This window comes from Colletotrichum abscissum, assembly GCF_030869225.1.
Source record: "Colletotrichum abscissum strain IMI 504890 chromosome Unknown Scaffold_27.1, whole genome shotgun sequence".
Lineage (NCBI taxonomy): Eukaryota > Fungi > Ascomycota > Sordariomycetes > Glomerellales > Glomerellaceae > Colletotrichum > Colletotrichum abscissum.
The window spans coordinates 432,845-453,779 of NW_026850176.1; the positions used below are offsets into that span (position 1 = coordinate 432,845).

The 20,935-nt window shown below is 51.6% G+C and overlaps 8 protein-coding genes across 8 annotated transcripts; 3 read left to right on the top strand and 5 right to left on the bottom strand.

Moving 5' to 3' along the window:
- Positions 1 to 796: 796 nt before the first annotated feature.
- On the top strand, positions 797 to 2,161 carry CABS01_10579 (uncharacterized protein; the record flags this gene model as incomplete). Its single annotated transcript, XM_060543934.1, has 3 exons — positions 797 to 910; positions 1,018 to 1,117; positions 1,356 to 2,161. 3 exons carry the CDS (start codon positions 797 to 799, stop codon positions 2,159 to 2,161), a joined length of 1,020 nt encoding a protein of 339 aa, XP_060399136.1.
- Positions 2,162 to 4,105: 1,944 nt separating this feature from the next.
- Positions 4,106 to 5,671, bottom strand: CABS01_10580 (uncharacterized protein; the record flags this gene model as incomplete). The annotated part of the gene is made up of 8 exons (XM_060543935.1): positions 4,106 to 4,151; positions 4,207 to 4,626; positions 4,676 to 4,813; positions 4,885 to 4,922; positions 4,975 to 5,135; positions 5,211 to 5,252; positions 5,446 to 5,497; positions 5,549 to 5,671. 8 exons carry the CDS (start codon positions 5,669 to 5,671, stop codon positions 4,106 to 4,108), a joined length of 1,020 nt encoding a protein of 339 aa, XP_060399137.1.
- Positions 5,672 to 6,119: 448 nt separating this feature from the next.
- Positions 6,120 to 7,498, bottom strand: CABS01_10581 (alcohol dehydrogenase; the record flags this gene model as incomplete). The annotated part of the gene is made up of 4 exons (XM_060543936.1): positions 6,120 to 6,301; positions 6,366 to 7,090; positions 7,158 to 7,348; positions 7,496 to 7,498. 4 exons carry the CDS (start codon positions 7,496 to 7,498, stop codon positions 6,120 to 6,122), a joined length of 1,101 nt encoding a protein of 366 aa, XP_060399138.1.
- Positions 7,499 to 7,687: 189 nt separating this feature from the next.
- Positions 7,688 to 7,915, bottom strand: CABS01_10582 (uncharacterized protein; the record flags this gene model as incomplete). Its single annotated transcript, XM_060543937.1, has 1 exon — positions 7,688 to 7,915. The coding sequence occupies one exon, from the start codon at positions 7,913 to 7,915 to the stop codon at positions 7,688 to 7,690; it is 228 nt and encodes a 75-aa protein (XP_060399139.1).
- A 1,708-nt stretch (positions 7,916 to 9,623) lies between these two features.
- Positions 9,624 to 10,118, bottom strand: CABS01_10583 (uncharacterized protein; the record flags this gene model as incomplete). The annotated part of the gene is made up of 2 exons (XM_060543938.1): positions 9,624 to 9,645; positions 9,868 to 10,118. 2 exons carry the CDS (start codon positions 10,116 to 10,118, stop codon positions 9,624 to 9,626), a joined length of 273 nt encoding a protein of 90 aa, XP_060399140.1.
- A 4,717-nt stretch (positions 10,119 to 14,835) lies between these two features.
- CABS01_10584 (uncharacterized protein) lies at positions 14,836 to 15,489 on the bottom strand (the record flags this gene model as incomplete). The annotated part of the gene is made up of 2 exons (XM_060543939.1): positions 14,836 to 15,333; positions 15,439 to 15,489. The coding sequence occupies 2 exons, from the start codon at positions 15,487 to 15,489 to the stop codon at positions 14,836 to 14,838; spliced, it is 549 nt and encodes a 182-aa protein (XP_060399141.1).
- A 974-nt stretch (positions 15,490 to 16,463) lies between these two features.
- CABS01_10585 (eukaryotic aspartyl protease) lies at positions 16,464 to 17,999 on the top strand (the record flags this gene model as incomplete). The annotated part of the gene is made up of 4 exons (XM_060543940.1): positions 16,464 to 16,683; positions 16,741 to 16,989; positions 17,043 to 17,340; positions 17,393 to 17,999. The coding sequence occupies 4 exons, from the start codon at positions 16,464 to 16,466 to the stop codon at positions 17,997 to 17,999; spliced, it is 1,374 nt and encodes a 457-aa protein (XP_060399142.1).
- A 1,015-nt stretch (positions 18,000 to 19,014) lies between these two features.
- Positions 19,015 to 20,163, top strand: CABS01_10586 (glycosyl hydrolase family 17; the record flags this gene model as incomplete). Its single annotated transcript, XM_060543941.1, has 3 exons — positions 19,015 to 19,280; positions 19,368 to 19,768; positions 19,925 to 20,163. 3 exons carry the CDS (start codon positions 19,015 to 19,017, stop codon positions 20,161 to 20,163), a joined length of 906 nt encoding a protein of 301 aa, XP_060399143.1.
- Positions 20,164 to 20,935: the final 772 nt, after the last annotated feature.

Here is a 20,935-nt window from a genome sequence, read left to right on the forward strand (position 1 = left end):
TCAGCCTATCTGATCGTTCGGTGTGCCTCTGCTCCTGTGATTGGAGGCAGATGGTTAGACTTTGGGTGACGCCTCGCGCTGCATGCATTCGAGCATGTTATCTGGGCCATGCGAACGGTTCATCTCGATATTGGTGCAGATGCAAATGCGCAGAAGCGTCTTGGAAGAATTACATAAGCCCAGGGTGTCAGCGACAGTGACAGCTTCAGCAGGTTGAGATGACCAAATCAGGACTCTTCATTGGCGCAACTCTCTCAGCTCGACCATTTTCTCCGTCATTGGGCCCCTCCGAAAATAGGACCTTTGCGGCGGTCAACCCGCTCTGCCCGCCAAATTCTTTCCAAGTTTTCCTGGAGGGACCCTTGCTGGATGCTCAACCCGCCCCCACTAATTGCTCTCTTCGTCAGCCCACACTCCACGACGCCAAGGTCGTTCTTGGTCTTTTGGTTATGTCATGCGGCGGCAGGGGTCTCTTATCGGTTGCGGTAGGCGATAAGGAATGCGATAACGGGGGAAAAGCAGAATGCTGAAATCGGATTGGACGAAATGTGGACGCTATCAGTCCCCTCTACCCGTGCCGCACCAACAATGTCTTGTCTGCGTGACTCTCCATCGAAGAAAACCATCCCACTTGACCCCATTCCTAAGCCCACCTGACCGAGGAACGGCACAAGAGAGAAGAGCTTCCCCCAAAACCTATCTGTCGCTGCGGCTCTTCTTACCCGTTCTTTTCACCTTTCTTTCACGTTTGTTATCGTGAGCTTCACCAAGGTCGCATATCGAAAATACACATACAATGGCTTCCGTCGCGGTTACGGCCTTTGCCGCCTTATCGTCCACCCCGAAAGTCGAAGAGGCCCTGTCGGGAATCTTTGGCAGCATTAGCTTGACCGCGTGGATATGTCTTCTCGTACGTCCCTCTCTCTGTTCGTGAAGGTCACGCGACCTCGGATCACGACTCTTTTTGCCTGCTTTTTCTGTCCAAGTAGACTGACCATCCTTATCTACGCAAAATAGCTTCCCCAGCTTCTCACAAACTACAAGTCGCAAAGCGCTGATGGCTTGTCCATGGGCTTCTTGATCATCTGGTTGATCGGCGACGTGACGAATCTCATGGGTACGCAGAAAACATTACCTTCCCAGCTCCTCACTCTTTTTTCCTGGTGCTTTTTTGCCAATGTTCCATGGTATCTGCGCCTCGCGAGTTTCTCCCACACCGCTACCCTTCTCCAAGAGAAAATATGCGTCTCTTGTCATACCGAAAATTTCTCCAACCACAAACGCCAACACTCCCAACGCCATGAAAAAAAATTTAAACTTTTGGCGCGTGCTCCCACTAACAACCACCCCTCCAGGCGCTCTCTTCACCCACCTCGCTCCGACGGCCGTCGCCCTCGCAAGCTACTTCTGCTTCGCCGACCTCGTCCTAATCTCCCAATGCGTCTACTACAACACCAAGAACGCCCGCCGCGCATCCTCCCGCCGCCGCTCCTCCGCGCCCGTCACCGCCACCGGCGCGAACCCGACCGAAGCACGGGAAGATGAACCCCTCCTCTCAAACTCGGCACAGCGCCGCCGTAGCTCGTCCGCGGCGGCCGGTCTCCCCGGCTCGCAGCGCCGTCACGCCCACCACGAGGAGAGCTCGCTCGACCCCCTGCGCAAGATGGTCACCGGCGAGGACGAGACGCCCGACAGCAACCCCTGGCTCCACAACACCCTGAGCATCCTCGCGGTATACCTCGTCGGCGCGGCGGGCTGGTTCCTCTCCTACAAGGCCGGCGCGTGGGACGCCCCCGACAGCGACGCCGGCGCGGGCGCGGGTTCCCCCGCCGCGGCGGACGGCACCTGGGAGAAGATTGGTCTCGCGCTGGGCTACTTCAGCGCCGTGTGCTACCTCTGCGCGCGCATCCCGCAGATTATCAAGAATTACAGGGAAAAGTCTTGCGAGGGGCTCGCGCTGCTGTTTTTCCTGCTGTCGCTTACGGGGAACCTGACGTACGGCGCGAGTCTTGTTGCGTTTAAGCAGGACCGGGCGTATTTGCTCAACGCGCTGCCGTGGTTGTTGGGGTCGTTGGGCACGATGGTGGAGGATTTTGTGATTTTTGGGCAGTTTCACATGTATGCGACTAAGAGGGAGGGGAAGAGGGACGATGAGGCGTAGGTGAGTGGTTTGGGTTGCTTGGTGTGTTGAATGCATGGTGATGGGGTTGTGCTCTTCGCTCCGTTGTGAAGGGGATGCGCGTTGGGGATTTGCATGCTCACGGGTGCGGACTAGACGCATTCGAGGTGATGGTGTCAGGGTGACGCTGCATTGAGAGGAAGTGCGGACTGTATCATTACGGTTCTTTTTTCGTTTTCCTTTTGGGGAGCATCTTGTGTTCGACGTGGCGTTTACAGAGGTCTGCGGATTACATTGGGGTTAATTGCATGGTTATGGGGGTTTCTGTTTTCAACCCACTTGTTTACCATCATGATGGCACATATTATGATAGCTTTTTTGCCTTTTCTTCCTACGGTTCTGAATATTCCAAGAATTTTTACACCTTCGTTGTTATGGTAATATCCCGTGACGGTCGTTGATGCGCTAGTGTCATGTTAGAGGTAGGGTACTTGAAGCCGATGATACCCGACTGCAGTACCTCGCTCCAAGACCACGGATAGAGTGGCTCTGGAGGCTGGTGTTGGGAAAGAGTGAACGTGACTTGCGTCCCATGTAAAGAGCTCTTTTCCCCGGTGACGAAATTCGTACGTAAAAGTATAAGTCGCACCCGGGATAAATGGGTTACGTAAGGAGCACAGAGGGGCGGGGGAGGTGAAGGTGTGGATGAATGGGTTGAGGCTCTGCTTTGATGAGAGGTATGCGACGCGGCTGCCTACGACGGTCATCCCTGGAGTGCCGGAGTCGCCGACGGTGGTGGACGGTGCTCGGGGACGGAGGGTTCCCGCTTACGCAGTACACTGCACAACGTGAAGCGAGGTCCGGGTCGGGAGGTTGGACTTAGGCTGGAACGGAGGTAAGTTTGACAGATGTTGGGGATGGTGTCTGTGGCTGAGCTTGAAGGGGTTAATGTAGCGTAATCGTGGACTTGTGATTGATTCCGCGCGTGATCGTAGTCAAGAAAAGTATTCAACACTGAGTTTGCAATGTCGACAATGGTGTAGAGAGATACTGCAGAGATAGCAGTAGGCGTTAATATGCTGTTGAGACCTTATGACATGACGGGGCATCTCTATTGAATATTCTTGATGGAGATGAAGCTCTGATGACGGATCTTTGACATTACATGGAAGTCCTTTGAGGAGTTTTAACACTTTAGCTTCCGCGAGAAAGGCACTTGAGTATGCAGAGAATTTGGGGCATCGTAATAAAATACATTGTGAGCGTATCTACTAATAGCCAAACACCGACCTCCATCTCCTTTCAAAAGGTCTTTCTCAGCCGCTTGGTCAATTTGCTTTATAGGTACGCAATACATTGATACGACCGCATATAAATTACGAGCGGGCTCCGTTCTACGAGTTCAACAGCGCCAAAGTTAATATTGTACCACGACAGCCGGCTGAACGGCTCGCACTGGTCGTTCCACTGCGAGGTGGTGCTTGAGTGAGTTTCTGGTCATCATCATCCGCGGCGTCGTCATTATCCTCGTCATCATCGTCCTCGTTGACATCGTCCTCATCTTGATCCTCATCCTCGTCTTCCTCTCCGTAGTCGTCGGTCTCGATAGAGGGTGTTACGGTCGAGCAATCTGCTGGTCTTGACATATCTCCTTCTAGACTCTTGATTTGCGTGCTAAACTTGCGTTTGCGTAAGGAACTTCTCTTGTTGAGAATAATGGGCGCACCGGATCTCCCTTCCGATCACTGCCCGCCCTCTCAGCATAAGCTCCGAATATACCTCCAGAAGGGACGAAGGGATTCGAAAGACACTATTTGTTTGGAGACATCATGTTGGGGGGCATGAGACGGCCGTCATTGGATGCTATAGAAAGCTCGCCTCAATGGATAATGCCGGATCAGTGACCTGATCCTCGTAGATAAGGAACGCGCGTTGCTAGAATAGAAGTCTTGTTGTCCAGCTCTTCCATTCAATTATGCTCATGTCTCATGCTGAGGCTGGCCCCGCAGGCTTCCTGGCGTAGATGGAATGGCTGCTGTCATTAGTCGAAGGTCTGGGGGTACCTATAGAAGTGGACTGGAACTTACACCGGGAAGTACGCATGAATGCTTCTATCACTAAACTCCTTGCGCACCTGCATCATGAGTATCAAGACCTCCTCTCTGGACCAATTCAGGGCTCTAGTAAAGGGTGCCATGCAGAAGCCCTCCCAGCCAGCAACCAGGTTCTCGTGGCACCATGCGCCGAGCTCCTTGTGTCTGGCGTCTTTAGCCCAGGGATTCGTCGGCCACTTGTATTTCTGAATAGTCACGTCTTCGAAGCCAATGTTTGTCAGGATCTCCTTGAGCGCCTGCGCGTTGTGGTACGGGCGACCGAAGAGGTTGGCGGCCTCCTCGAGCATGCGGACGGACTTGAGAATGGCGGAGTCTTCCTTCAAGGTACCATCGTCGGACTGCGGGCAAGCATCAATCTCGTTGAGTTCGAGGTATCCCCCAGGGTTGAGGTTACTACCAACGTCAATCAAAGCTTCAGAAGATAAAGAATCAACCAACTTACTCGAAGCAGGTTCGTGTATAGTCCTCCCAATTCTTGATCGAAGATGTCATGACTCTACTGTGTATGTAGTCGAAGGGCCGGGAGTAGGTCCAAGTATCTTCAATGTCGTCAATCTCGAAGCGAACGTTGGGAGGGGTGCTGCAGGTTATTAGTCGCCACATCACAGCAGTTCGAGACCCATGATAAGGTGGTAAGGTAGAGTAACTTACTAACTTGGCCATGCTGCAGATAAGTCGACGCCAAGGACCTTAGGTACTTCAGCATATTTGACTGATGTAAAGAAAGAACGTTCGATTTACCTCAGCTTCGGGATGCTCATCGCCAAAGTCAATTGCCCAGATACCAGTTCCCGTACCAATGTCAAGAACCCGGTTCACAGCCGAGGCTTGAGCATCGGTGTTAGGTGGCGCAGTCCCAAGCTTATTCTCAAAGGTGAGGAGAAACATGTTGTGCGTCAAGTCTGTATGCGCAGGCTACAGTTAGTCTAACGGAAGTCCTCGAGATTCGGTGAATCGAATTGGTCATCAGCTCATACCGAGTCGATCAAGCTCCCGCTCATCATTGGGCATAGCATATTCTACGTGAAGGAGTGAGTCTTGTATCAAAGTCAGACGGTTCCACACGGCTCGATACTCACTGCCGTCTTTGTACTTGTGATATGTCCGACCATTCTCAATCCGATAGTCCAAAATTGAACTGTTCACACTCGTACTTGAGGAAGCCACGCTCTAATTGCTCAATATTAGTCCTTCGGCTCACAAGAGATGTACCAGTTGAGACTACACTGACGGGTCCGACCAACGACTCGCCGTCATCGTCAATCTATGGATGTTAGCGATATGATCAGGAAAGGCGCTTTCCAAATGTTCCGACCTCATCGGGAAGAATAGTGCCGGTAGCATCATCGGCATTGTTTGGAGGCGAGTTAGGGGAAGATTTTGGAGAAGATTTGGGCGGAGACGGTGCCGCCCTCGCAACCTCTTGAGCTTGAGACATGACGATGTGGATACAGTAAAGACAGCCAAGGTTCTCTCTTTTCACCCTCTTATTATATGTGGTTTCCCCAAGGATTGCCAGCCATTCTTTACCCCTCTCTTGGCGCGTGATAACCATGCAGCTCTGCAGCACGCAAGCTCGGTTGGAGCGGTTTCTGCGGGACCATTTCCTCATGTGGAAGGCGAGCGTTGTACAACCAACAGCAGACGAAACGACCAATGGCCGTGAGCATCGTTTCCCGGAGTGCACGATTGAGTGATGCACCGAGACCATTCTGTTTTTTCTCAAAATCGGAGCTCGTTAGTACTATCCTCATTTTGGACGTCGTAACTCCTACGTAAAGAATCTAGAAGACATATTCCAAGACCATGTTCTGCAAGACTATTCTCCTCAAACATTCTGAGGTCATTCCGTATAATCTGGGGGAACTAAGGGTGTCCTATGGTCTTCAAAGACAACTGACTACGGCCCGTCCAGAAACCTCTCCTTTCTCTAGCTGGGTCATGATCTCGGGAACATGCGAGAAGGAGAAGAGATCTATAGAAGCCCTGATCGTGCCCTTCTCAGCCGCCTGAAGCAGTTCCGTCATTTGCTCTTCCGTCCCGACCATGGCCCCCTTGATTGTCAGAGCTAGTGCGAACGTGTCAGCCTTCATCTTCCCTTGGAGCTTGCGGCCAGGAGCTAGAGAACATACCTTTCAGGGCACACTGAGCAACTGAGATGGGCAACTCAAAATCATTTCGGGGTAGTCCAACGCAAACGATCGTCCCCATCGACCTCAAAAGCTTTGGCGCAATCCGATAGGCGTCCTCTGAACCGGGAACAACGATGACAGCATGGGCACCCTCCCCGGTCAAATTCATGATCGACTTTTCCACGTCCTCAGTTGCGTAGTCAATGAATGCATCCGCTCTACTCTCCAGGTACTTCCGTTTCTCATCTCCCGTGTCTACCGCGATGACACGGAACCCCTTTAGCTTAGATGCGATTTGCACTCCAAGATGACCGAGCCCTCCTCCGGCGCCTTGGATTACCACCCAGTCGCCTCGAGATAAGTCATTGTCCAGCATCGAAAGCGCGCCCATCATCGTGAGGCCCGCACAAAGCAATGGTCCTGCCTCCTCGTCGTTCAAGCCCTCCGGTATCAAGGTCAAGTATCTCGAGTCCGCGACGACGTATCGCTGAAGAGTCCCAGGACGGTGCTTGCCGGTATTCAGCTGCTTGGCGCAGTTATTGGGGAATCCGCGCGCGCATACGGAACATTCTCCGCAGGCGCTATAGAGCCACTTGACTCCAACCTTCTTCTCCAGGAGTGACTCTGAGACGTTGTCTCCCAATTTCACGACTCTGCCGATACCTTCATGGCCCACGATGGGATCGTAAGCACCCCAACCACGGAGCGCTCGGACTTCTGACCCGCTGCAAAGATGGCCATGGTGTTAGCGATGTTGGAACCAGTGATGAAGGTAGCCATCTGTCAACTTACCATAATCCAGTGAAGTCAAGTTGGACGAGAACTTCAAATGGCCCGGGAGTTCCGACTGGGACATCTTCCCGGACAACGACCTGTGCATCAGGGCCGGGGTTCTCAAACAGAACTGCTCGTTGCAGTGTAGGAATATCAGAGCTCATCTTGCTTGAAAGGTAACGTCGCAATGAGATGACTTGAAAGTGACTCTAGAATGTGTCAAGTGGACGTTGGGGTGGTTGCTGGGGGGTTGGATATTCCACGGAGTTTGTTACCTCGGGAATAGTGGGGTGTACCCCGCGCCGGGAACACACACGGCAGTCAAGAAAACGGGAATAGTGGATCACATCACGGACCATGAACGGCGCCGGTTAATCGGTAGATCGCTACGTTGAAACTCAATTAACCTCATGCAGTTGACTTTTAATTATAGAAACTACACGGCCATTTTGCTCCATAACTCCTTGCTCTACCAAAACAATACCATCAGCCACACTCCTTCTCTCAACACACTGCCTACATACCTAGACGCGAGTGGATGTAGGAACCTAGCAGGTCCAGACGTATGTGCACTTGGTGTCAGCAGGGACGCAGCCCGTCTTTCCTGCGTTGCCGTCGCCAGAGAAATGTCCGTTCTGGTTACCGCAGACCAGTGTAGGGCTGGTGTACTGGTCGTCGATCTCGCACGTGAGGTCGTTGGAGCAGGTGCCGGAAAGGTTCCAGGTCTCTGCGAGGGCCAAAGGCACCAGGAGAGCGATGATGGTGAAGAACTGCATCTTTTGTGCTGGTGCAAAAGTAAAGGGCCGGAACTTTTCGAGAAATTGAAACGAAGTGCTGAGATTGGGAATGATGGTGTAAGTATTTGACAGGTTAAAGGCTTCCCTGCAACTTATAAATCTCCTATTGTTCTCCTTTTTTCTTTCTTCGCCCATTTTACTCAACATGAATCTCAATTGCTAAGCGGCCTTCGAGACAGCGTTACGGAACGAACCATTGCTAGGAACATCAGGAGCCTGACTCGTCCAGGTAGATCATCATTTACGTTGTAAGCGAGAGGTTTTAAGAAGTGAGGGCCATCAAGCGGGTTTACGTCTGTTAAGTGCTGACTCGCTGGTTCTTTGACGGACATCAGCCGCAGGGAGGTACGCGTACCGTGGGATCCACCTCATCGCCAAGCATTCTGCTGGGTATGTATCACCATGGAAGCGGCTGGAAATATGACCTCTCCACAATGATCAAAGATCAGATAATCTTTTTTTCAAGGGGATTACTGTACGAGCCGAAACAACGGCCGTGAAATGCGACGTAGTCGGAAGTTCCCAACGATTTCGGATTGTCGGATAGAGGTTTGGATAAGACCCTGAAACTCGAGCGTTCAGTAATCGCTGTTTTGACATGACAGTTGCTTGCTTGATTACCATCGTATTTAGTACGACAAATCCGCCATACGATCGGAATCAGGAATGCTTGTATAGCCTTGACTCGCTTTCGACCCATCTTCCCGGTGGGAGACTTCCCTTATTGCCGCATTCCCGTATAGAAGACGAGGCGTGGGCATAATTTGACCAAACATACGTCCCTGGAGGACAAAAAAGGAAAGAAAAAAAACACCCCGTTCCTGGTCTCCAGCAATGATCAATGATGTGTTCATTGAGGCACTGGAAGTTTCCTCAATAGAAGGCACAGTGGATCACCTACCTACCTCTTTTCCTATCTCCCCGTGCCCAATCGGGGACTCTTGCATTACGACAACTCATGTCGTCTTGTCCCGCATTTGCTGCACAAAGAGGCCCGAATGCAGCAACGAGTGCACATGTAGACTTGTCAAAGAGTCCCTGTGGCCTATTTTCCATGAAGAGCTCACAGACTCTAGTTTATCCTAATAGAGTCATGAATCAGATGCTCGTTGTGGGTCAAGTTCGGAAACCCCCCACACCCGGCATGCCGAGGGAGCAAGCCGGTAGTCCGAAAGTCACAGAGGGTAAGCTCCTTTTCCGAAGTAAGTAAAAGAATGGAAAAAAGATTTCACCTCAGTAGGCTACATGTCGTGGTGCACATGCCGGGAATCGAACTCGTAGCCTGTCGTCGAGTAGGATGTGGGCGTATTTGATTGTTAAGCTTGAACTACTCCAACACCCAGCCAGTTTGACCTGACCTATCGATCTAGACAGAAGCCTGCTGGTTGGTGACAGGAACGGAATTGAGAGGGGCTATATATGTGTATCCTGTATATTCAGGTGGAAGGTATGTCTAGATATCTCCCTATTAGGCCACAGGATATTCCTCTGAGTATTCGGTAATGAAGCTTGGAGTACCCCGTTGACGGCGAGGCATCAACCTTTGGGGCTCTCAAGTAGGCCAAAAGTACATTCGGAAATATGCCTACTAATAACGGGCACTTCGCCCGATGGAATGTTCCAATATGACACGTTGCCTGGAAAAAAACGATGACCAGAAAATTAAGGCGACCGGCATTTCTATTGTTCATTCGCTTAAGAGCCAACACCTAGAGTAAGTTGCGAAGCTTAGTCTAGTTATTTGGTTCAGGATCTCAAGAGGTTGTTGTGTTTACTCTCGAGTCCATGGCATGACAACCGCCAGAATGGAGGTCTATGCCCGCGCTAGTTCACTGCTCTCTCACACTCGAGATCCAAAGGCATTAACAGTCCTACCACCCATACTAATACACGCTCCTCTCTTCCACGAATTATTCTCATGATCAGCATACCACGGACCACGGAGCTCCTGGCCCGCGATACATCCCTTGGTAGAGTAAAAGTACGCCTTCTGGTTATAACCCCCATAGACCTCGACCCGGACGGACTTGGGGGCAAAATCGGTGGTAGCGCAGGTGTTGTCGTAGATGTTGCGTCTCTGCGAGGCGCCTCCGCAGTTCTCGCCTTTATGCAGGGTGAGAACATAGCCGGACGTGGTGGAGGCGAATCCGAGGCCGACGATGAGCATAGATGAGAGCTGCATTCTCGTTGATATTATCGTCGTCGTTGTTGAGGTGGCTATAGTTGGTCTAGAACAACGAAAAGAACAAACATTTAATGCACTGGGCTTATGTCGTATTGAATCGCTAACTTACTAACTTGATGTTTGAGAGAAGGATTTCGTGAGAATATGAGAGAAGAGTTGTTTGATATTGTGATAGCCCCTCAAGCGGGGTCATACCTCTGTCTTTATACACAAGAATGTGAACTCACAACATAGTCCTAAGAGGATCAACGCCAGCGGGGTTTACTACTACATCGAGTTACTATCTGGTATAGTAACGGCCATCGTACACGATTTCTAAATCTGCGACACTTTTTTGCCCGGGATGCGTGGGACTGGACATGTCACGAGATCTCCAAGCCTTCTGGATCGTCGAAGACTGTGTGTACTATTACCTTGGATTTCCGAATAGGGCTAATATTACTTGGCATCTGACATATGCTTACATCAATGCTGTGTCTTCCTTCGTTATACTGAGACCTAGACATGGAGCATGATACTGAGACAAAGAGGAAAGTATGCACGTGCTCACTGGCCCAAAGAGAAAAGTCGACAGCCTGCCGATCCAGACCTTTTCTATCTTACAGTACGCCTTGTTATGGTCCTTCCTTTGCGACGTTTGGAAAGATGAAGTTGAAAGACATCAAGTTACTCTGAACAACCTTGCAGAGTTCATTTCAGAAGTACTAAATCCATATGTGTTCTCAACTATGTATGGATGGAAACTGTCGGATTAGAAGTCCAATTCGACAGCGGCATACGGCCAATTGCGCAGGGGCTAATTAGGGGCCCTATTTACGATTATCGTAGCTAGCCTAACCTATAGTTAGAACCTCCTTTTTATACTTATTACGTAGAAGTTTATATAGTTTAATTAATCTCTTCGTTAACTACGGTTCGAACTAATTACCTTATAATAGGGATACTAACAGAAACTCTTTGCTAAAACTACCTAGTTTTAAGACTGTCTTAAAACGCTCGACCGGAAGCGCACTTTGGTAGTAGATCAATGATGTCGATTCGGTACATGGAGTTGATATTGTACCCCCATGCGAAACAGTGCATGCAGAAGAATCATCTTGCGCTGCCCGCTCTTGTACCACTGCCACGCGTTGATCTTGACCCGTCTGTTGAACAGTCTGTTCGATTGGTTGCCTTTGAGACTAGAGCTTGAGCAGCAGACAAGATGCACCCGGTTCTCTGCCGTGACACCTTAGTAGCTATTGAGTATCGTTCTGGGGACTCACCGAGATGAGCTGTTGCGTGACCTACCCTAGTGTACCTAGCCGCAAATATTCGCAAAGGCAAGTATAATAGGGATTACTTGTTTGAAAGATGGTGCAGAAGTAGCTTAAAGGGCCATGAAGAGCCCTTTGATTCGAAGGTAACGAAAGAGAACAGCCTTGGAATTGTAAATCCTGCGTGAAGAAAGGGCAGGTTGTTAAGAGACCCAGATCCAAAAAGGGAGATCTTGATAGAGAAAGATATTGTGAAGAATAGACGCTGTAAAGTGGAAATAATCCATCTTGAGAGTGGATAGACAATCGACAAGAAGGCCGCAAGGGACTATCAAGGTCTTGCAAACAACGGACAGCATATGGTCTATTTCCAATTAGCTTCCAGCAAAATTGGTTTCCCATCTGCCTTGTCACAATCCTGCACCCTCAACCGCGGAGCTGTCGGGACGTACTCTGACAAAGACTTCTCTCAGTAACTAAAATTGGACATAGACTTCTACAGCATCACGAGTGAATTCGACACAGAGTCTGAGGCAATTGGTTGTGACATCTGATGATTCCTACAACAACCTGAAGAAGGGCCATCTTGACTTCACACGTGAAAACATGCTACTACCACATGATGAAGCGAAGAGGATGTATCCTGGTGCAACATAGGCTTGACCACCTGTTCTTCGGGGCGAACGGGGAGGTTCAAGCGGCGACGTAGGTTAATAACTGCGTTGTCAAGGTGTGAGCGGATATAAGCCTGATTAGGATGTCGCGTCTTTAACTCGGTTCGAATAAAACGCCGACCTTATGTTTTTATGATGAAACATGAAAGCTGGCTATCGAGAAAGGCAAAGTATCTGCGCAGTTGAAGCACCAATTCCACTTCTTGGGTCTGGCGTTCCTAGTGCAGCATGAAGCTGTCGTGGACATCGACACCGTTGGGTTCACGTCCTTTGGCAACGAGTAGAAGCGTCTAGGCGTCTATCATAAAATGAAGTTGGCCGAGTAGACGGCGTTACATCAACTCGCAAAATGTCGGTTCAGGTTCTATGATAGTGCGTCGATATGGAAACATCGCTACTGGTTGAGTGAACATTGCCATTTACGAAGGGTAGCGCAACAGACCTTAGCCTACTGGACAAAAAGTTGCCAACTTGTGTTGTGCTGCGATCTAGCGATGAGCACGGTACTTGAGGATCCTTGTTTCAACATGCATCAGTAGGACGCCCGTCCGTAAAAGCTCCCCTGACTCACGATGGCCATTTTGCTTGATGGAAAACATCTAGGTGGAAGAGAGAAGGAGGGGCTGATGAGGAAGAGAGGAAATGGAAGAGAGAAGAAACCCCGCTCCCCTTGAACATCGTCCACCAAGGCTGTTGCGACACAACTTGGAAGCCATAAATGATAGGGCGTATCCTGTCAGCCATAAGGTCTCACAGGGCCGCGGCATAAATATTTCCACATTGGTGGCTTCGGCGCAGTAATTCTGTGGCAGGCTAACCAGTAGCAGCTGAACATTCCACCGCGAGAAGCTAGCCAGGTTGGTGCTCTTGCGAGACAACCTGGCTCCAGCCGTTGAGATGAGCCGAGTGGCGTATTTGCAATCAACTGGGGTTACAATGGGCTTTGACGTCAGGTCCAACCATCTTCTAGAAATGCTTCAGCCGTTGCATTTCTCGTCATCGAACTTTCACCACAACGTCGTAGTAGACGGATTCCCTGGCACAATTCTCTGCGTAGGGTTGGAGGATATGAAGCTGCGGAGGCTTTGGGGCAGAGATTTACAATTGCGAGACGGGTATCCTGCCCTAAGACTGCTGCGGCTGAGAGCGGGAGAAAAAAAAAATGCCAAAAAATGCCAAGTCGAGGTGTCCGAGAAGGCGAATTTGGTTACACAAAAAGGACCCGAAACCAAATTGGATGACAGTAGAAGGCTTGTGACGGGTTGCGCGCGGTATGACATTGTCATATTAAGGTTAAACAACATATCCGTCAGCCAGGAGTGCAGGGGTCGGTCTGGTTGTAGATCTTGGATAGACTTTGAGGTCTACCCGTACTTGAGTGAATCATTTCAAGGGGCCATGCCAGCCGTAGGAAAGGCAGTGACAAGGTAGCCAGGTGATAACAGACTGGCCTCAATCGTGTAATCAGCCAGCAAATTTGCTCAAAGATGGACACGAGCGACAGAACGGCGCGGAGTTACCGCAAAGAAGCCTGGAAGGTGCATTAAGGTGCGGGAGGAGAGCGGATGAGGCTGTTGTAGTCTGCCTGGCGGTCTCACTAGATTTCAGCTAGCAAAAAGAACGTAACCACAACCTCGAAGGATCTGGAAAGCTATCCGCCAACTCGTTCGTATTTGGCAGCTCTGCCTCAGGGCTGAGAGCTAGTGCGAAGAAACTGACTGGGGCATGGTGCCCGAGACTCCCGTTTAGGCGTACAGTGCCAGGTTCTGTCGTAGGGTCGGAACGGGTCCGCGCGAGTGAAAGAAGCATGATTTCGTGAAGATGGGGAAGCCGAAGGCCCGAAAACCCCCTGGGCCGAGCGATGTCCGCTTTGGCTTTGCGGTGCCGAATCAATTTCGCGAGCTAGGCGAGCCATGCTGGGGCTAGGAAAATCGGAATTTTTGGTTTCTCCACTGCGGATTCCATTCCAAGGGAGATCTGCGCCCCTGCAGCTTCAAAGATCAGGCTCTGGGTACACTGAGACTGAGAGTCACGAGGTGCCACGGAGAAGGAAGGGCAGGACTATTGGAAATTCAATCAAAATCGGGTGCCAAGACCTGTGCACGGCGTTGTGGTAACAATAGCGTGGGCAGAGCCTGTGGCCTCGTCCGGTTTTCCTCTGGGTTTTGAGCGTCATCGACTGGCTTACCGGCGGAAACCGCCTACGCTAGCGAGAAACAGCGCGGTGGCTTGAGGGGCGGATGGAGGCTTGCCCGAGTCACGACAGCAGGCTGGCTTCAAGTCCTTGTATCGACGTCGATCGCCTCATTCCTTTATTGTCCGGTTAAATCCCGACCGAGGCTGCAGCTCCTTGAGGTCAGGAGGTGTGCCACTGCAAGCCAACAGAGGCCGTTTGCTTCGATGCCACGACAGCCAAGACTGATGAACAGCAGCCGAGCATCGAATACTGTTGGTGTCAAAGACAATTGTGCATGTGCCTATGGCAGACTAGCGACTGGAAAACCGGCCGAGACGGATAGCGGCGTGGCCGCATAGCTGCCATGGCCTTTGTGCAGTTTCGAGAAAAGAGATGCCAAGGGAACCTTTCGAGTTTACGAATACATAGATATTCGTCCGGATATGTTGGCGAGGGATCGCGGGAAGAGAGATGAGGTGACGGCGCGGACGGGCCCCTGGAGGGCCTGTGTGCATTAGGGTACCTAATAAGAAGAACCTTGGTGTTAGCCTGATGCGCGCGACAGCGACCATTCTTGGCTTTGGCTTGAAATATCGTTGAAAGATGGTTTACTCAAGTTTCTGAACAAAGAGGGTCGAGGGCGATCGTTGGTAAAGAGAGGGTGTACGGATGTCGTCGTAATCCTCCCGCCACGACGTCCAGTCAGGAAGAGGCTGGGCGTGCTGATGGTGGACCAGCCACACGTGTCTCGAAGAAAGCGATGCAGTGGTGACAGCCGAGAGATGCCAAACACCAATCGAGGGTTCGCAAGAGGAACTCTTTGACGAGGGCCAGTATTGCTCTGACACGCTGAGCATGCCGACAGCCCAGGCAGAGAGACAAGACAGCGACGGGGATGGGGCCAAGGTTTGTGCTGTGCATTGGATGTCAGTCATCCATCCACCGGGAGCTTCGATGTGGTCGTGCCGAAAGCCGGCGCCTTCCTGGAGGGGGCTGTGCACGGCCGTTGCTTCCGTTGCCACGTCTGGGCTGCTTGCTGGCGCCAGTTTCTGGTGGGAAGTGGCGCCTGGATCCTTTGCTGGTGTCTTGCGGTAAGAATTAGGTACCTGTCATGGTCAGTATTTCGAGAGCAAGTGGTGAAGTGAAGACGAGTACCTTGGTCATACCTTAATTATGTGAGTGCCGGTGCAGGTAGAACAGAGAGGACGAACCTGCCTCAATAGAGTGCACACAATGCTGGCGATATCCCGGTCGTCGGTCATTGCTTTCGCGGGGGATGATGCATGCGCTGCCCAAAAAAGGCTGTCGCTTCCTTCCCCTTCCCATTGTGTGGTCAACAGTTAATTGTTGCCAAACCCTTGGGATTTCCAATCCTGGGAAGGTGAGAAGGAGCGATATTCAGGGACTGGGCTTGCTGCTTCAACCCATCATCTGGATGTTTGGGCCAATTGGAAATTGTATTGAAAGCAGGTCCCCGCAGTTCTCCAGGAACCAACGAATGAAATCTTTGTGTGGCTGGCAGTTGCCTGGTGTGTAAGCATAGCCTGCTGAGTCTGTTGGCGGTCTCAGCAGAGTTCGGCTGAGCTCAGCCTCAAGAGAGCTCCTTCCCGCACCAGCTTTGGACGGAGTTAAAGGTACTCTTTTGCAGGCCCCACCACCAAAAAGTACATTACTTGGTCAGCAATGACGGCACTACGCCCACACAGTGCAGTGCAGTGCCACTCTCCCGCGCCTTCCTTGCCAAATTCAGTGAGGTCACCAACGCACCTGCAGTCACTACTGCCCCCGGTCGATTGCCTTCCAGCTGTGCCTTCTTCCCTGGGGACGGTCTCTCGGTGATGCAGGCGCCTAGACAAACACAGCTCGCGTATCCATACCGGTACTCCTCCACGCCTTCCTTGGCCTCTCCTTTCCCAATCCACGCTACGAGTCTGGGCAACCAATCTGCCAAGGCAGCACCCTCAGTCCTTAAAAGCATTGCCATCCCACTTCTTTTTCTTTGGCCTCCCCCCAGTCGCCGTCGTCGTCTCCCCAGTCACCAGCATTTCGTGTTTTTGGCATCTCTATCGAATTCGGTTCTCGTGGCTTGGAATCCTGCATTTGCGAATCTGCATCTACAAACTCTCGCCGGCATTTCTTAGACAACGAACGTTCACAACGTCACATCGCTAGACGTACACCACCCCGACGACATCGATCCGGAACCCCCAAAACCGAGTAGGACCCGAATATCGCAATGGTTGCTCGTAGCCTGACTCTTGCCGCCCTCGCGGCAAGCGCATCCGCTCTATCGGCTCGTCGCGACGATACACAGTCCTCTGGTGGTGTCGGTGCCATTTCTTTGCCTGTCTACCAAGACGTCAGACTGCACCCTCTGGACAAGCTGCGCAGAAGACAGGTCTCAGATACAGACGCCCCAGTTCTCAACGTGACGACGACTACCTATTTGATTGAGCGTGAGTATTCTCCTAGGCGCTTGAAATCCAATCACATTTACTAATCATTGTTCTCAGTGAACATTGGTACGCCCGGCCAAGACACAAAGGTTGCCATTGACACTGGTTCCTCCGAACTCTGGGTCAACCCCAACTGCGCCAACGCTGGCAGCAGCGCACAGACACAATCCTGCAGAGCCAATGGCCAGTACGACCCTCAAGACTCTTCGACTTCGTCTGTTTATCGCCAGACAGGTCGCATTAAGTATGGAAAGGGGGAGGTCGTTCTGCAGTATGTCAGCGATAACATCACGCTTCCCGGCAGCGGTATGTGCTACCTCGCTCTGGCGCCCGATCAACCCACTAATCACAATTTACAGACATTGCACTGCGAGACACAATTTTTGGCTATGCCACTGATAGTGTTGACCTTAACAGAGGTATCCTCGGCCTGAGCTTCGGCGAGGCGACCAACAACACTGGGTACCCGACCGTGCTTGACGAGATGAAGGCCCAGAACATCGTTGAGTCTCTCACCATTGGTATCGCGCTCGGAACCAAGGACGAGAAGACGGGTAGCGGTCTCATTTCCTTCGGCGGTGTCGACACGAAGAAATTCAGTGGCACCCTGCACTCGGCGCCCATCCTTGGGCCTCAGAACAACGAGAACCTGTGGAGGTGAGTAATTACTCTTCTGTTCTTTACGACAATGGCTAATTGAATATCTTAGGTACTGGGTTCAGCTGGATTCTGTGGGCCTGAGCAAGTCGGGAAGCAGCTCCAAGACTTACGCCAACTCCCAATTCCCCGTCTTCTTCGACACTGGCGCCACCCTGAGCTATCTTCCTTCAGCCATCGTCGACTCACTCGGATCTGATCTGGGAGGCCAGCTTGACTCATCCGTCAACATGTATGTGGTACCTTGCAGCACCACAGGCACTATCGACTTCAAGTTTGGCGACTACACCATGAAGGTACCCATTCAGGAGTTCATCTGGAACGTGGGCAACAACCAGTGTGTCCTCGGAGCTGATAAGGCAACCGACGGCTCGTATCTGCTTGGTGACTCGTTCCTCCGTTCGACTTACGTCGTTTTCGACCAGGAGACACCCGCCCTCCACTTTGCCCCCTACAACAACTGCGGTTCGAACCTTCAGAAGATTCCCCTGGGCGCGAATGCGGCGGCAAAGTTCACTGGCGAGTGCTCTACCTCCACTGCCCCCAGTGGTAGCAACCCGACTGGTACCGGCAACGCTGCTGGCCGCTCAACATCCACCAACCTCTGGCTTGCAGCTGGTGCTTTGGTCGGCGTACAAACTTTCATGTCCTTCCTTTAAATCTGCATACATAATTGAACGGCTGAATATCACTGCATGAATCGGGAGTTGGGGCAGGATCAAGATGGTCGCCACGTTGGCGAATAGATGACGACGAATCGAGCCTCCTGTACATGGCGGATCGCTTTATACCCTCTTTCCCTGGCCATGGGACTACATAGTTTCTGTTATTGATTAATGAACAACTGAAACCCACAGGGGTTTCTAGATTATCTCACGACACTTGTGTTTTTCAGTTGAATCGTGATGTGACGTGAGGAATAGCTGCGACTTCTTTTAGTAACTGGACGGTCGGACTTATTTCTGTGTGAGAGGTACTGTGGATGACAGCAAATAATGATAAAATATGGGCGAAAATCCCTTTCTGGTTCAGCTTAAATCGCATTCGCGATAATTGTCTTGACAGGGGAAGAAAGAAGGCAACAGCACTGTCCGTTGAGAACGCGATTGAAGCAACTCTTATTCCAAGCAATTATATCCGAGATCGAGCTATCGATCGGGGTGCGCAAACCCCAACATGGTTAGGATTAACAATAATGATCGCAAAGCTGCCAAGATCTGATAGAAATATGACAGTTTGAGAAAGCATAAATGATCAGTGCATTCTTGGGAGCTGCTGGTTCGTCCCGAGTTGTGAGGGAGGTGCGGGATGTCAAGGTTGGACCCTGTCTGCATCTCGTTCTTGCCCAATCTGGACATGCAGCACATGGCAGGATGCCTCCTTCCCAAACTGGTGATGAATACCCTCCCTTCCTGCCTTTGGAGAATCACCATTGATGAGAGTTGAATGTAGACGCGTGTGGATCTCTGACTCCCTCTTTTTCTTGGACCTTCATCCTCTTCGCCGACTGATCAAACCATTCTTTTCCTGCATCGCCCTTTGTCACCTACCTACTCACATCTCTACCCTGTTCCTGTTCCTTTACTCTTGCGAGACTTTTGTCGCAGCTACACCTTTTGCCGCCTCAGATATCTTACCTAGGCACGGGCAAGCACCAACAGATCGACCGTCGAAATGCGCTCCACCTCAGTCCTCGCCGCCTTGCTGGCCTCTGCCCCTGGCCTGGTCCTCGCATCCGGACATCTGGGCTTCGCTCTCGGTTCGAAGCAGCCGGGCGGGCAGTGCAAGTACCAGGCAGACTACGAAGCGGACTTCAGGGCCATCCGAGATGCTTCGGGAAGCAGCATCGTCCGCATCTATGCTGCTGACCAGTGCAACACTGCCCAGTACATTCTTCCCGCAGCCAAGAAGGAAGAATTCCAGGTGATTCTGGGCATTTGGTAGACCAACCTCGTCCGGCGATATACTTCACTTTACCCCAAATCGAGTGAAGCTTATTGGGAAAGTGCTCCCGCTGACTCGGACAGGCCCGATACCGAAGAGTCGTACGCCGCCGACAAGGCCGCAATTCTGAAGCACACACCCGGCTACGAGGACCAAGTCTACGCCATCACTGTCGGATCCGAGTCCATGTACCGCGGCAACTTCACCGGCACCGAGCTGGCGGACAAGATCAAGGACATGAAGAAGGCGGCCCCGCTCTTCAAGATCGGTACCGCGGACAGCTGGAACAAGTACCAAGACGGCACGGCCGATGCCGTCATCAAGGAGGCCGACATTCTTCTGACCAACGCCTTTTCCTACTGGCAGGGTCAGACGCGCGACAACGCCACTGCTTGCTTCTTCGACTCCATCATGCAGGCGTTTGGACGCATCCAGAGCGTCAGTGGATCGCTCACCAAGCCTGAGCTGTGGGTTGGGGAGACGGGTAAGTCGAACTGCTTCACTCATCACTCTGATCTTGGTGGTTGCCTCTTCGGTGATACTCATCACCTATGTCATACATTCTGAGCAGTGATCGCCATACCAAATGGTTCTACACGGTCATCGTGAACGAGTTGCTAACAAGATCGACTGAAATTAGGTTGGCCCAGTGAAGGTGCAAAGTATCAGCAGGCGATCCCGGGACAAGACAACGCTCAGGCTTTCTACGACTCTAGTGTCTGCGGTATGGTCAACTGGGGCTTCAACGTGTTCTTCTTCGAGGCCTTTGACGAGCCCTGGAAGCCACATGCCATTGGTGAAGATGGCAGTGAGGCACCTGAGACTCACTGGGGCGGAATGAAGGCCGATCGTGCCCCCAAGTACCCCCTCAGATGTTGAACGACGGCGGCTACCAATTCAAATTGATCACACACGATTGGGAGGAATGTTTAGTATCGGACAGAGGGGGGCATTTCAGATGGCATGGGCGGCGTTTGTTTCGTTGACGAGAGACTGACAGGAAACCATGATACCCTAAGAAACGGAATTCAATATTTACACTTTGCTTCCTCATCTGGTAGCCGATGAAATGAATCCCAAAGAAGTGTGACAAGCGAATGAAAGTCCTCGATCGGTAGGGCCTGTTTCTATTTTCTGCGCATCTGACGCGTGGGCAAAGTGGTTGGTGTGGGTGTCGAAGACTCGACTTGTCTCGGGACCGAGGGGGAGGGAACAGCGCCAGGCCCAGGTATCCAGGTCGACGGCCAGGTACGCGCGCGCGCAGAGCGGTAGTACGCAACTACGTAGGCACGTAAGCCAAGCTCTCGGTGGGCAAAGAACGAGGTCAAGGTAACTTATTCTCCGTGCCCGTCTGTGTGGGTGCTCGAGGGTACGATGTCATAGGTCATAGGTCCCACAGGTGAATGGTTAAGTTTGGGGGGGATTTTGAGTTGCGACATTAAGGTTTTTGCGGCTCACGTATAGGGCATGGTACCGCCCAGTGCCGCAATACCTTAAGAGTAGGGTAAGGTATTTCGTGGGCTTTAAGGTGCGGAAGGTTACAACGGTTGCCGCTAGCTAGGGTGGAGTTTGGGGGCAGGACGAGAGACAAAGAGTGACCGGATTGGGGGATCTGGAACACGGCCAAGTCGGGACGAAACCGAGGCACGGG